This window comes from Neopelma chrysocephalum, unplaced genomic scaffold, assembly GCF_003984885.1.
Source record: "Neopelma chrysocephalum unplaced genomic scaffold, ASM398488v2 Primary Assembly neopelma1_98, whole genome shotgun sequence".
In the NCBI taxonomy this organism is placed as follows: Eukaryota; Metazoa; Chordata; class Aves; order Passeriformes; family Pipridae; genus Neopelma; species Neopelma chrysocephalum.
The window spans coordinates 2,788,126-2,803,551 of NW_020897761.1; the positions used below are offsets into that span (position 1 = coordinate 2,788,126).

General features: G+C 49.9%; 1 protein-coding gene and 1 long non-coding RNA gene across 4 annotated transcripts in view; one reads left to right on the forward strand and one right to left on the reverse strand.

Moving 5' to 3' along the window:
• Nucleotides 1–1,228: 1,228 nt before the first annotated feature.
• Nucleotides 1,229–15,426, forward strand: part of PBX1 (PBX homeobox 1) — a 131,201-nt gene continuing 117,003 nt past the window's right edge. For 2 of the 3 annotated variants that reach the window (XM_027694528.1, XM_027694530.1), the window contains exons 1-2: nt 2,720–3,202; nt 5,697–5,770. In XM_027694528.1, coding sequence (XP_027550329.1) covers nt 3,012–3,202; nt 5,697–5,770 — 265 coding nt within the window. In that variant the 5' untranslated portion in view covers nt 2,720–3,011. Of the gene's footprint in view, nt 1,620–2,719; nt 3,203–5,696; nt 5,771–15,426 lie in introns of those variants that run through there. The other variant, XM_027694529.1, reaches the window with a different exon arrangement.
• On the reverse strand, nt 5,815–12,603 carry LOC113972968. Its single transcript, XR_003536094.1, has 3 exons — nt 12,458–12,603; nt 7,103–7,183; nt 5,815–5,947 (listed from the first exon to the last, which is right to left on the reverse strand). It is a non-coding gene; the product is annotated as an uncharacterized LOC113972968 (long non-coding RNA).

The following is a 15,426-nucleotide window of genomic DNA, read 5'->3' on the forward strand; positions in this document are numbered from 1 at the left end:
GAGTCCAGTGTCGGCTCCCATGGGGAATATTTTCGGTAATACCTATTGCAATCTCATGCACTTGGAAGGCAGGAAGAGACAGAGGAATGAAATGTGCTTTTCAGGAGAGGTGTTGTAAAGGCCCCAGGATTAGTTATCTCTGACAGGAAGGATTTTACAGCAGACAGCAGAGGCAGTCCTGGCCATTTCTGCATTGGCATATAGCTCTTCCAAGGTCCTGTGCTGGGATGCTTCCCTTGGATCTGCTTGAGTCACTCTGCCCTGCTCTCTCTGAGATGCCATGGGGCTGCCTGGGGCTTAACAACCCCATGTGTGCCACGTATCCCTGCCCATGCCAGCTCTCCAAAGGATGTTCTGGCTCCTGCGCTCTCCTATGTGCTGAGGCACCGCATTGTGACTTGGAAAATGGAGAATGATCTTCTAAACAAGGGTCAGCAGGGTCAGCAGGCCACTAAATCCCATGGTCCCCAATGTCCCTGTCATCCATCGTGCTCCCTTTTCCGCTGTGCACATTCAGCTCTGCTGCACTGCCTCTCCTTGGAGCTGCTCAAAATCAAGCCCAAAAGACCCTGGGCTGACCCCTGGGGGTGGGAGAACCCCTGCCAGGGTTTGAGACAGCAAATGTCTAGACTTGGTGTGTGAGCAAGCAAGTGAAGGCATGACTAAGTGTCTGAAAGTTTGGACCTCTGCAGAGGAGTCCCTTGGCTCTTTGTTTCTTGGATACAGTTCTATTTCCTGTGGAGCCGTGGAGATAAAGGATATTTTTTCTCCCTTTTTTTTTCCCCTTTTCAAAAAAGTAGAAAATATATAGATACGTCTTGGGTGAGAAAGCAGAAAGCCTTGAAAAATTCTGGCAAATCAAGAACACACGAAGAATGTGTTGAGTGAAACATTTCGGAGTGACAAAAATCAAAATATCTCACTTCGCCTTCAACCGCTTTACAACATTTTAATGGTTCTAAAGGAAATTTCAAAACTAAAAGTCGTGTTTTGCTTAAAACACTGGAAAGTGTTCCATTAAAAAGGAAGAGTGGAAGCAAAACAATTGCCTTATATATTTTTTCTTTCCAATGAACCTGATGGGTCTTTCCCCACATGGTGCTGAGGGCTAGGCGCATCTTCCCTTGTGTCACAAGGGGCCTGGAGCTGGCATCCCGAGAAAGGGACAATCTGATGAAGCCCTTTGCCATGCAAAAAATTCTTCTATCACCATAACTATTTGATGTATTCTTTTTTGTATACAAATTTGCAGGCCAGCCCAGTCCCACGGCCATGCCTGCTGACATACTGAGGTCTTTGTGGCAACAGGACAGATCCCAGGGAAGGCAGAAAGGGGCTGGGGAAGTCTGTTCTTTCCAGAGTGCTGTGACACGTAGGTTGGAATGGTGGTCTTGGTGGCCTTGGGACCTCTGCCAGCTGTTCCTGCACTGTTTGGGCAGGGGAGGGGCCATCAGGTGTGGGATGTGGCACCGCTGGCTTGTGTGATGTGCTTGGGGAAGCTCTGTATGGGTCAGGGAAGAGAACTGCAGAATCAGTCAAGTAAGAAGGGACCACAGCGGGTTGTGTGGTCCAAGATTTAGTGAGAGAAACAGCACCATGAGGAGACATCAGTGGCCGAGGTGAGTGGGAAGGATCTCCCTGGTGGCTACAGCAGAGGGGGGGGACCCTGCTCCGTCCTGGGAGAGGTCGGGACAGCGTCGGGAGTCAGAACTACCTGGATGGCTGGGGGGCAGTGGGAAGGCACAGAGGCTGCCCGGGGGGCATCAGGGGGCCGAGGGGATGGGGAAGGCTGATGGAATGGGGGAAGGCAGGCTGAGGGGAGGTCGGGAAGGCTGAGAGGAGATGGGAAAGGCTGAGGGGAGGCGGGATGGCTGGAGGAGGGGAGGCGGGGGGCTGAGAGGACCCTTAGGAGCAGCCGGGGGGCCGCGGTGAGCTCCAGGGGCGGCGGGCAGGCTGAGGCACCCCTCCGACCGGCGGGGACCGCGGGCCGGGGCCCGAGCAGGGGCCGAGCAGCGCATGGCGGCCGGCGGGGGCCCCCATCCCCGGCCCGGGCCGCCCCTTCCCCCCGCGCCGCCGGGTTCGCTCGGGCTCGGTCGCTTTAAGGCGCGGGCGGGGCGCGGCCCCGTCCCACCTCTGAACCCGGAGATTGACGGGCGGGCGCGCAGGGGGCGGTGCGGCCCGCGGGCCGTCCCTCCCGCCGCCGCCGCCGCCAATGGGGCCGGGGGGGCGGGCGGCGCCGCTGCCCCTTCCTCCCCCCGCCCCCGGGCTCCTCCGTGCCAGTTTGAGGAGTCCGGAGCCGAACAAAAGCAGGCGGCGAGGGCCGGAGCGGTGCGCGCAGGCCCGGCGCAGGGGGGGCCCAGCCAGCCCCGAGCGCGGCCCCAGGGTGGGGGAAAGTTTGGAGCCCTCCCCCGGTTGCGCGGGGGCTCCGCCGCGCTCCGGCCGCGGCAGCTCCGGCGCTGCCATCGCGGGCGGCCGCCCCGCCGCGGCCACCGCTGCTGCCGCCGCCGCCGCCGCCTCCTCCTCCTCCCCGGGCGCAGCCCCTGCCCCTGGCCCGCCCGCTGCCTCCCCGGCGCGGGGCTGAGCTGCCCTGCTTTTGGAGTCGCCGCCGTTTTCCCCTCCCTTCCCCGGAACCCCCCCCTCTCTCTCCCTCCCTCCTCCTTCCCTCCCTCCCTCCTCCCTCCTCCTCCTCCTCCTCCTCCAGCAGCCAAAGGGATTTTTTCCCCTTTCTTTTTTCTCCCTCTTTTTTTTTTTTTCCTCTCCCCCCTCCTTCATTTTTTTCTCCTCCTCCTCTTCCTCCCCGCCGCGGAGCCGGGCGCCAGCGTGAAGGATAAATAAAAAGCGAAGAGGAAGAGGCTGGGGAGGAGGAGGAGGAGGAGGAGGAAGGGGGGGGAGGAAAGAAGAAGAAGAAAGCGAGCAAGAAAAGAAAGCGAGGAGCCAGGCGGCCAGCCCAGCCGCGCCGCTCCCGGCAGCCAGGGCAGGAGGCGGCGGCGGAGCGGGGCCGGCGGCCGGCGATGGATGACCAGCCGCGGCTGATGCACACGCACAGCGGGGTGGGGATGCCGGGGCACCCGGGCCTGTCCCAGCACATGCAGGATGGACCAGGCGGGGCGGAGGGGGAGGCAGGCAGGAAGCAGGACATCGGAGACATCTTACAGCAGATCATGACCATCACGGACCAGAGTTTGGACGAGGCGCAGGCCAGGTGAGAGCGGTGGGGAGCGCGGGGGGGCAGGTGCCGGGAAGTTTCCCCCGCGCCCCGGCCCGGCCTTTGTTGTGCGGCGGGGGGAGCGCGCCCGGCCGCGGGGCGCACCGGGGGACCGGGTCCTGCTGCTCCTGCCGCTGAGAAATGGGGGGAGGGAGGCGAAAAGAATGGTTAATATCCATCCTTTTTATTTCCTGTTTCCTCCCTCCCACCACCCCCAACTTCGTTGGGGTATCGAGGGGGTCGCAGCGCCTGCAGCCTCCCTCTTCTTCCTCCATCCCAAACTGGGCCTGGCTTTTCCCAGCCTTTTTGGGCTGGGGGATCATTGCGGAGGGCGATGGTGGTTGGGGCAGGCTGGGCGAGCGGGAGGCTCTGCTCCGGGCTCCTCCGAAAGAGCCACGAAGTGCTGCCCCGCTTTCAGGGCCGCTAATGATGTTCTTTCCTAGGGCCCTGTAGTGGTGTTATTTTTAAGGCCGTGTTTCTGCGCTTGGAAGATGCTCGTAGACGCTTCGCCTTTTTTATTTTTTTTTCTTCTTAATTGCAGATGTATTTAAAAAGGAAAAAGAAGGCTGTAAAAGCCGGTATCTGAATTGCCCTGAGCTTCAGGGAGTGCAGATCTAATACACACCTTCTAAAGCGCTACCAAAAGTTAAGGGAGGGGGGAAAAATCCCCAAATGAAGGAATTAAAACAAAAATAAGTTGCCCCGAATCGCCTGGGGTATGCTTGAAATCTCTTCTGGGCTGCAGAGCTGCTCGGTGTGGTGTCCTTCCCCCTGGTATTCGTGCCCCGAGCTGGAGCAGATTGCTAGAATACATTGTTCCTGGAAAAACGCTCCTCACAGCCCCAAAACTCGCTTAGGAAGAACTTCCAGAAGGGTAAAAGTACCCTCTAAACCTCAACTTTCATCCTCTCCACCTCCACAGCTTCTGTAAAGCTCCCGCTTACTAAAAAGGCTTGTTGCGGGGCTGATCTTATTTTCTTATGTTCTTGCAGGGGTAGAGTAGCTGTGAGGAGGAGGAAATCATTCACTTTCTCCCCGGCCAGACCCGGGGCAGTGAGGGGATCTTCCTTTGGAAAGTTGCAGGAATCATGTGTGTTCCTGCCTGGATAATTTAGTGTAGTTAATCAAATCACTAAAACCGAAGCAGAACAGAGCTAGGAGAAGGCTTTATGGGTTTGCCTTGCTGGTCTATTTCAGCTGCTTCCTCAGGACTTTTTGTAAAAAAATATTTTTATATCTGAGCTGACAAACATGCTGTATTTATCAATAATATTTGGTTTTGCATTTCCTCCTTCCACCCTACTATTGCAGGGGTTATTTTGCTGCTGCCTTATTTTTTTTTTTTTTTAATGAAGTTTTGGGAAGATGCAAAGTGCCAGTGTTATTTGTAAGAGGGCCCCGACAGCATATGTACGTGATTTGCGTATACCCAAATGTCTGCGCCCATCTGGGTGTGCTGATAAGGGAACACTGTGGTTCTGCAAGGGTATACACCTTTGAGAGACTTCATCAGATATATAAATCTTTTTAACATGTTGTGGGTGGTGGGGTAAGTAGTGTGAATGTTTGCCAGATGTTCACATCGTCTTTTGCGTGTAATTTCGGTTGGTAAACAGAAATCCCGTAACCGGTGCCTGATAGCAACAGCCCTTTATACAACTGAACCCTTGTCTAAAGGGTCGTATGGCTTGAGAGAAAAAAATTAAATGATATTTTTCTTCGCCTCAGCGGGTGCTTGGTTGGTTTTAAAACCACCCAGTTAAAACCGCCCCCCCCCCAAAAGTCTCTCCTCAAAACCCACAGGAGAACGGTCAGCTCTGAAATAACAGCAGTCAAAAAGAGCGGCGCTGAATAGCATTCCCTCCCCTTCCCAACAGCAGCCGGCTGTGATTTTTAATGTGTTTACTGTCCCAGTTGTAAAGAATTAAATTTTAACACCTGCAAATAAGCTGGATGTAAGTGGCATGGAGGTAGAGGAATGGGTTTCCCGTTCCATATATGTGCGTTTCTGTGCTTCAGGTTGGGCGCTGAATTCCCCGGAATTGACAGCTCTAAGCAGAGGATGTTTCCAGCGCTGGGGCAAGGGGGGTTTATTTTCCCTCTGCCTCACAGAACGAGCCTAATAAAGCACATGGCCGGGTGTAATATGGGAGGTGGGGGACAGAGAGAGCGCAGTGCTTGCTCTGTATTGAATAAGACAGTTGATGCCAGCTTGGCTCCCAAAAGCTTCTGGCTTCGGCGTGGAGATCGCCTGGCTCCCGCTGGCCATGGGAGCTGCTCGGTGGCAAAGGCGATTTTCAAGCCATTCCTAAATTAGTGTTATTCATCTCCCCTGTGTTGGGTAGGTGACTGTGTGCAGCACTGGGGCTGAGGGGGCTCAAACCTGTCCTCCCCACCTCTGGCACGCACACGCCAGCCGGCTTGAATTTGGAAAGTTGTTCCTCGTGGTGACATCCTAACCTCACCCTCCTCTCTTTTCTTTTCTCTCCAGGAAACATGCTTTAAACTGCCACAGGATGAAGCCAGCGCTTTTTAATGTCTTGTGTGAAATCAAAGAAAAAACAGGTAGGAAATCAATGCTGTTGGTTCTGTATTATTTTTCTTTTTTGCTCTTTGAGGGTTTTATTTCACCAAGTTTGTGCCCCCCTGCGCCCCCCCACATGCAGGAGTATTTAAGTGGGGAGAAATAACTCGTCAGTCTTTAATGCTTCAGGCAGTGGACTTGCATGATGCGGTTTGTGTCTGGAAGGGAAAATACTGTGGTTTAATTTCTATTGTATAGCCTTTCTTTATTTATTGCTGGTTCTGTGGAGAAGAAAAAAAATCAACCCCCTTGCAATTTCTGTCTTGCTCTGGTTTCTTCATTAGGACATGGCACTGTTTAAAAAAACAAAATAAAATCTGGATGCAGAGTGTGTGTGTGGGAAATAACCCCAAGAAAATGAAATTGTACAGTTTTATTGCCATCAGTATTCGGGTAAACATAAAGGTTTACTTTTTTTTTTTTTAGGAAGGGGTTAAAATGCTCTTGTCTGCCAATCATCCAAGCTAGCTCATGTAAGAGCAAGTTGTCAGTTGCCTTTAGTGAAAGCAATATATTAGATTGTTAGTTACTTTAGGGTACTGTTGTTTTATGGCATGGGGTGTTCTCAGGCTTCTTTAGAAGCTAATGGCATGAGAGCGTTGGTTCTGCTGTTTCCCACTTTCCAGACCTCCTACCATGTACTAACACACTTATAACACATCCCAGGGGGGCATTTAAATTTTAAAAGCAACAATTAAAAAATAGCAGTCATCAATCAAGGGTGATCTTAAACAACAGATGCTCAGGGAAGGACATTTAGCAACATGCACCACTTATTTATGTATTTGTTGGAATCTCTCTTTTTTTCTTTAATAGGAAAAAAAAAAGTGGGGGGAATGATGGAAATTTTGGAGGGGGGGAGGATTGTTCATCTCTGCTCTTGGTTTTCTGAGCTGACCAGAGTTGATCCGTGGGCTTTTCCCTGCCGATCTATCCGCCTTGTTTTAGCACGCTGCAAAGTACTTGACTTCTCCCCCCCGTCCCCCCCTTTACAACAAGGACTGAAACAGTCAATAATTCATATCTAAGCCATATAAGCAAGGGCATGACATGAATGAAAGTGACAATAAATATGATTGCACACCCAGTTGATATACATTGATAGTTACACATAAAAGGGGAACAGCTTTCAGAAGCCTGAACTGGGTCTTATTTTTTTTTTCCCTTTCTTAAATATATATATATAAAACCTCCTAGCATGAGCAGCTGATTGAAAATACAATTACTTGACTCTTGCAATATATATAAAATGACTAAGGGGCCCCTTTGTTAAGCGTTGTTTGTGCAGTGTGTAGCCCAGACAAAGCACCTACCGATGGCATTCGGCTCTCCGAAGTCCTCACAGCTGCAGGGCCGACTCTGACCTTCCCGAGGAGTCCTTCCTTACAGAGTTCCTGTAATATCAAGCAGTGGGTTTGGTATGGGAACCTCTGAACAGTTCGTTTGCTGTAACACGGGGCAGTCTGTCTAGAAATAGATTTTATGGGGTTTATAGTGTTTCCCTCTGTGCCTCCACAGAAAAAGGAGCCACCAAGTTCCTTTCCCTTTTCCCTCTTTCTCCTTTATTTTGTGTGAGTCAAAGAATGTGTTTGCCTGTCTTTTTTCCATGTGTATGTGGTGCTGTGTACGTTGCCTGTGCAGGAGCAGTTTTTGTCAGGGGAGCTGTTTAATCCCAGTTTGGCATTGCTATCAGTGCAGTCTCATAGTTAAAGGATGGGGAATCTGTTGGGACTAAACTTGGTGGGAAAATCCAGGTGACTTGGGGGATGCTGTGAGGTCCCGGCGAGCTGCAGAGGGATGAGGAGCTGTACATACCCACAGTGACTAGGTGGGATAATTCCTGTCTGCTAAGGAAAATGGAAAGAAATGGTATAGGGTGAAGCATGCTGCTGGAAATCAGGATATTCAGGTGTGAATTGGGACTGTCTTACATTTTTTTTGAAATGCTATTTGTTGCTGTTGTGCCTGGGTTACTTGGGTACGGGGCTGCGCTGTGGAGGTCTCCGAAGAGGTTGACTGGAGATGGCTTTTGGAGTGTTGTTTATCTACCCTCAGATATGTTTACAGTGAATTCCTTCACTTTGCAAATTCAAAGACCTCCTCCCCTCTCCCCCATCTGCATCCCCAAAAGTCACACTTCGTAAGGAAGCAAACGGCCAGATGTTTTTGGTTTATTTTTATTATTTTTCTTTTTTTTTAATTATTGCTTTGTGGGCCCGATGCTAGGAGGAAGTTCGCCTGTGTTTGTTCTGGGGCTGAGGGTACGGCCTGGTTCCGTTTGCTTATCCTTTCCTTGTGGGCAGCAGCATGAAAGTTGAGGCAACTTCTTGCTTCCCACTTTCCATTTAGCTTCCCAGATTTTTGCTTGTGCCGCGTTTGAAATCCTGGTGATTGTTTGTGGTCACTGGTGGGTGTTTGAATGTGCTTGTGTACATCTTCCCCCCCGGCGTTATGATGTGCAGAAATGTGCGTTCGGTTACCCCGCTGCCTGATTTAAGTGACTCCAGAGCCTTACGGAGACTTTACCACCATCTCTCGCAACATTATGGCTAATATTTCATAGTGTTAACCTTGTCTTGAGCAAACCCAAAGTGTCCATAAAGTTCTTGGAAAAAGAGGTCGTCTGTACTGGCAGAAGAGTTCCCTTTTGCATTTGGGCTCTTCGGTTATTTTAAAGGATTTATAAACACTTTTTAAAAATAATAATAATGATTAAAAAAAAGAAAAAGCTCAGTGAGTTGTCTTTTGTCTGCGGCCTGGAGATTGCTGCTTTCGGGGTGATGTCTGTTTAAAAGTATTGAAAGTTGAGAGGTTTGATCCAAGCGGGAGTACGTGGGGGCAAAAAAATTGCCGCTTAAATATACATCGAAGTTGCCGGCGTTCATTTGGTGTGTTTTCACTTGCTGTTGGTCGCTTTGTTGCGAGGGAAGGGGCAGGACTGCCTTCAAATGGCTGGCTGGCTTTTTGGAATAATAATTATGGAAATGGGAGGCATTGTTGTCCTAAATACAATTGATTCCTCCTTCAATAGGGATTGAAATCGGAAATTGCATTGCTGATTTATAAAAAGTTTGAAGGCAGGGGAAGGGGCTCTGTCTTTATGGCCTTTTTTTTTTTCCCCCTTGTTTTTTTCTCTCTCTTGGTATGTTTTTTTTTTTTAAGCTGTTCTCTGCATGAGCAGAATAGCTAAGCAGAAGAATCAGGCAAGGCGTACGCAGACGTGGGGTCCTTGGATGGCAAACTGGAAAATATCTGCTGTCAAAATGCAGCAGCATCTATTTCAGCTGTGAGCCTTTCCCAACTCCCATCTCGTTCGGCGGGGACCGGCGGGGAGAGGCTGAGCACAGGATATATGACCATTTAATCTGATTCCTCCTCCTTAAGAGCTTTTCCCATCGTTTCACTTTCTCTGCTCATTTGGGGGAGGTGAGGGCATCGGGCAAATTCTACTTCTTAAAAAGACCCTGACTTTCTATTTAAATCACACGATTTTTATTTTCTTACCCTCCTCACCCTTCTGTGTTGAAGGAATTCAGGATTAAAAGAAAAATGTACATAGGACCAGTGGAGGGGGGGATTTACGAAGTGGAATATTTATAGACAGCACTGATTAGCTGTGCAATTGTTGTTGAATAATGGGTTTGTTGTCTCTTTTTTTTCTTTTAATTTTAGAACAAAATAGCTATATAAGGTGCCTCTTAGCTACCTTTCCTTGTGCATTATCTTCACCAAACTTAACTCAAATCAGATCTTTGGAGGAGGTAGGATTTTTCCCCTTCTTTTCTTCCTTAACACCCCTTTGTTCTCTCCAGCTCTGTGTTCAATTAACACCCCCATCGCAGAACTGTAGTCTTTTTTTTTTTTAATGTCTGTTACTGTATTTCACTTCTGACACCTCTCTTATTATTCTTGCCTGCTATTTCTCTTTAATATAGCAATTACGATATGGGGTTTCTTTTTCTTCCTCCCTCCCTCCCTTCTCTTCCCCACCCCCCAGCTAATATCCCACCACGGGCAGAAGAGGGACAGGCATGGTGTGTGCAGCGCTGGTGGTTTTGGGGTGCTGTAAGCAGGGTACATTGGCGAGCCCAGCACCCCTTGGCTGAAGTGTTTCTCAGGGCAGGATGGGGCAGCTTGCTTTCCTTCCCCCCCAGCCCTTCTCCAGGGTATCAAACCCTGCCCTCCTCCTCATTCTGTGTTTCCACCGAGGAGGTTTCCCAAGGCGCAGGAGAGAGTTCAACACCCCGATTTGAATTTCAATGCAATTCTTGCACCTAAGGCATCATCCTGCTTCTGAGAAAGCTCATCATGAAAGTGCTCGTGTTCCAGCCCCTGCAGGATCGGGGTCCCCTGCTCGGCTTTCGGCAGGTCCAGCCCTTGCCTGGCTGCTCTCCCTCCTGCCCTTCAAAGGCGGGGAAGCCTTTGCTTTGATATTTGTTATTACTATTTTTTTTTCCTCTTCCAGTTGAAAGGCTTTGAAGGCAAAAGTGATGCTTCTCTCTCTCCCAGCCAGGCAGGGTCTGCAGGGTCCCTGGTGTGGCTGCCTTGGGGGGAAGTGAAACATTTTGGGAGAGCAGGGCCTCCAGCTGACCCACACTGCCTGAGGAAGCCTCTCTGTAGCTCCAATTAAATTGCTTCCAGAAAGCTGATGTCTTCAAGGGAAAGGAGGGGAGGGAATGTGCAAGGGGCTGTAAGATAGGGATGGTTTGGGAGACCTTGGCTTGGTGGAGGGCTGTATTGCTGCAAGAGGAGCAGCCACCTTTGGGACTGGCTGGGAGAGGATGGAAACCAGTCATCCTGATGGAAAGGGGGCCATGTTCCAGTAGGTCCTGGTGGCTGGAAGCTGCAGGGTCGTCGGGGCTGGACCTGTCACTGCAGCGAGTCCTTTTTCTGGGTTTTATTCTTCCAGTGTGGTGTTGTCCACCAGGGATCTGCTGGGGATGGATGGCTTTGGAGGAGTGTGCTTGCAGGGATACTTCTTTTTTTTTCCTTTATAATTTCATATTTTCTTTCTCTCCCCTGGTAGCATGTGGTTGGAGCTCTTTGAACGGAGCAGGCTTAATTAGTTTAATCAAAATTGGCCTCCTGCAATCCTCCAGGGGAGGAGGTGGGAAGAATGGGGCTGGCAGTGGGCTCTTCCTCCCACCTCCTCCCCCTCAGCCCTGCTATCAGAGTGGAGAAACCAGGCCTGGCTCTGGCGCATCGTTCCCGCTCTTGAGGAAATCCCCACAGTTTGGGGAGCACAGGAGCAAACCTGTTTGCTTTTATTTCGAGGCTTGGTTTTTGTGGGTGCCTGATGTCGAGTAAACTTCGCTGTGGTTGCAGCAGAGCAGGAGGATGCTCTTGGAGACTCTGCTGTGTCCCATCACTCCCTTCCCCCATCTCTTTGCTCCTGGGGGATGGGTGCTCCTTGATCCCATGCTCCCAAGTTTCCTAGCCTTTGCTTGCACTGGCCTCCCCAGGTTTTGGATAGCGGTGGCTGTTGGGTGCATTTGTCCAGGGAAGGAGGGTGGCAGGGAGGTGCTGGCTGCCCACTCTTTGGGTGCTGCTGGCTGACAGCACCGGACAAGGCACAGAGGAGAAGGGATCTTCAATTAATGCATGCCGCAAAAATATCTATGTTAACCAGATGTGGGCATAAATAGCAGCTATCCAGAGCATGCTCTTATGTGAACGCTCTGTGTCTTCCCCGCTGCCACGGGTCTCTCTCCAGTCCATCTCCCTTTGCCTCTGTGTGATCTTGGCAGCAGTCAGTGTTGTGGGTGAGTCCAGGGAAAGAGATCTTGTTATCGGGCCGTGTAGCTCCAAACGAGAAACTCGGAAGATCTTTCAGGCCTAAATTTCTCCTGGGAAAAACGGTTCAAGTTCCCTTATTTGAGACCTGCAGAGGGATTTCCCCCCCGGAGCGCTGACTGTCTGCGAGCAGAGCTTTTCTAAATGCTCTCAAATGCGAGATTTATTCCTGTTAGCAGGCTCGTGCTGGCCCTGGGTTTGAGGGCAGTGGTTGTAAACAAAACGCAGAGAAACTCTGAGACAATTTCATCATGGCTTTTTTTTTTTTCCGTCACAAGGAAATTACTGCATGCAGCAATCCTTGAGGGGAGTAGGGTGGTGGTTTAAACACAAATGAGTTTGTTTGCAGTGAGATACAGTAGGCTGTGCTGCTGGTGGTGCTTCTGCTGAATCAGAGCTGGGGATCTTGGCAGGGAGAAGGGAGGAAAGACAGGATTCCTTCCCTGCCTTTGGTTTGGCACCGCGTTCCCCAGTTCCTCCTCTAGTCCAGGAGCTTCTGCCTTCTCTGCTAATGAAGCTCTGCAAAGGGTTTCATGATCTCTTGAAAATCCACTGGGAAGCATTTTACTAGTATTTTTTTCCTTCCTGTGCTTGGAGTTGGGGTGCTCTGGGAGGCAGGAGAGCCTGTTTTGTTTGCCCTGTGCACTAGAGGGGTGGCTTGCAGTTGATGCAAAATACCAGGTAGCCAGTAGGACCAGAGGGTGAGTTTGCCTCTGAAGATGTTATATTTTCTTTTTTTCCATCTTTTTATTATTTTAAATTTTTTTTTCTTCCTGCTATGCCATTCCCATGACAGTTTCCCTATACAGCGAGTTTCTCCTGGTAACACATGCTTTGCTTTGGGAGTTGCTGTGGGGAAGGTGGGCTGTACATACCTGTCTCCATGGTCCCCAGAGCAGGATGCCCCTGCCAGGCTCCACACTTTTGGGCTGAATCTTTGGGCTTTTCCATGCCAGTCAGGGAGAAGTGATGCTCCCCCGTGCTGCAAGGATGTGCCCTGTACAGCGCTTAGCACAGGGGGACTCAGTGCTGGGTTGGGGTTTGGAAGGAGGTAATGTGATTTACAGCAATGGATCTGGTTAATAATCTCCAGCAGCTTCTGTATACTCAGGGGCTGCTTGTATTCCCAGCCAGGTGTTTGCAGACCGGATCAATATGGCCCTATTTGCATGGGGCTGTCCGTAATCTAATAAACCAACCTCAATCTGCGTCCTTTGCTTTCCCCAAACATCCACCGGTCGGTCTGGTGAGTGTTCCCCACGGTGGGAGAAGCGGTTTGTGAGCAGTGCCTGGCTCCTGGAGCGCCAGCCTGGAGTTAGGTGGCACCCCAAGCCTGCACTCTCTGCTAGAGCCTGGGCTGTGCAAACACCCGGCTTTTTGGGTGTGCTGGGTGCTCGGTGGTGCTTTGCACACCGTCACCTCTACAGTGTGCTCCAGAGGCGTCAACATCAGGGATTCTCCATGCAATCCCTCCTCTTGAAGTGTTGCCTTTGGGGAGCATCTGCTGGGAACCCCCTTTGAAATCAAAACCGATGGTTTTGTGGGCTGGGTGGCTGGCAAAACTGCCTTGGAGGTGTTGCATCCCCCGGTGATCTAAATAATAAAGTGTGGTGGGCAGTACCGGGATAAATTACAGAAACCTACGGCCTGAGGAGGCTGTGGGCTGAATTCATTAATGTGTGTTGTCAGGCCAGCGGCCAGGCTGGGGAGGGACTCAGGTGATGCTTCCTCCCGGTGCTGGGAATCGCTTGGGCTGGAATTATTGGTTTGCAACTGTGTCAGTTAGTAAAAAAAAGAAAGGAATATTTGTATCTTTTGGCCTTGTGTTTGTGAGCCCTGCCCCTGTGTGTATGTATGTATATATACCTAAAATGTATAAAAATATATATATTTATTTATATTTACATTTTTAAGCCGGGACGGAAAGACACCTTTGCTGGCTCCTCTTCCTGGTGGTTCAAGGCAAGGCAGCAGGAGAAGGGGCAGCCTGATGGAGGGTTTGGCTGCTGGGGAAGCTGTGCCTCCCGAGGAGCAACGTGCTGTTGCTGGTTCTCTGTGTTTTGGGGAGGTCGCCAGCACAGATAATAGAAATCCCCTCTGACACCTTGAGCGAGCAGTCCATTGTCACTGTTCTCTCCCTGCCCAGCCTTTTATTTATAGGAGAAGCCTTACCCAAAATAGCTTTTTTTTGCTTGCCCTAAGCTGATGTGCTGTTTCCAACCCCCACCACCCCTTTTGTTTTTTTAAATATACTGATAAATGGAAAGCCCTCGTTTCCCCCCAGTGGGAAGTCGGTGCTGTGAGGAACTGCTCTAATCTAAAATGATAACTTTGCCATTTTACTTCAGCCTTGTTGCAAAAGGCAGCGGAGCTGCCTTTGCAAGCGAGATCAGCCTGTTTAAATGCTGGTGGCTAGATTTTTGTTTCTCACCTGAGTGCAAGCCCAGAAACTCAGTTCATCATTTCCATGTCCCATTTTTGGTTTCACCCAGCCTGGCTGGCCTGCCCATCCTTGTTATCAGAAGAGGAAAATCAAGTTTCTCTCGTGGTTGGATAACATTTTCAAATTCCAGAGTGATGTCGATTAGCAGAATTAGCAGTGGCAGGTTACCCAGCAAAAATACCCTTCCAGTTGCAAAGTGTTCATTGCTGGTCCCTGCTCCTTTCCCAACTCCAGTGGTCCCGATCCCGGATGTGTCTCCGCAGCACGGGGATTTTTCTCTCTTAACTCAGTGCAGTTGTTTCCTTTGACATTTGATATTTAAAGGCTGGAGCCAAACTGAAAGTGAATCTGCCCATAACTCTCCGAAATGTGCCTTTCTAATTTCAACATTAATGTTTCAAAACCCAAGCTGCTTGTGGGTGTACCTTTGCTTGTTTACACACATAGTTTTTTTCTTTTTTTTTCCCCTGTGCAGTGATTCTCTGGTGAAACATTAGGAATGATACAATACCGTCAACCTCTGGATAAGTCGGTCTTCTGGCTTGAAGATGTGAATTTGACTTTTAACTCTTAAGTCTCTTAATTTTAAAAGGTTGCGTTTTAACTTAGTCTTTTTTTTGTTTGGGAGAAGGATGCTTATATGCGGAAGTGTTATTGCAATAATATATTAATTGCAACGATATTGCAAGAATTTTCAATAAAATGATTAATTGCAATATTGCAAGAAACTGCAAAAATATTTCAAATATTGCAATAACATGATGAATTTGCAATACTCTGATTATTGCAAATCTCTAGACAAAAGGCACAGTTTACATGGTAAAAGAAATGAGTTGGACAGAGTTGCAGCCATCAATCCTGACTTGATAGCACAGGACACAGCCTCTCCTGTATGTTTTGTGTGAAGCTTGTGCTTTCCAGAAGGGTGTTTGTCCATGGGCAGGGAAGTTGCAGGCGGTGGGGCACGCTCCACTGGTTGAAGGTGTGTTTTGAAGGGTTTATGACCCTTGCTTTGAAGGGGTCACCTATTTATTTCTCATGTGAATTCGTGAAGCTTCTGGCTGCAGCGCTGTGCTGCGCGTGTGCCCGCCGAGAGCGAGGAGCCTGCTCCCGGAGCGGTTGCGTGTTTGGGGGGAGCAGGTGGCAGGAATAGTGTTTTCAGCAAATGTATTATCCCCCTGGAAAATCCTGGCTGTTAGATCTGGTCAGCAGATGTGAAGTGTCGATCGGTATCGGTGGTGGGAAGGGGAGTTGCAATATACTTTGCTAATGGAGAAGAACCCAAGGAGCAATTCCCTGATTTACGCTTTCGGCGATGTGAAATGAAACCGTCTGGAGCGCTTTGCTCAGCGAGCTCTTAGCAGACCACTTCTTCCTCCCTGCTACGTGCAGATTTTTTTC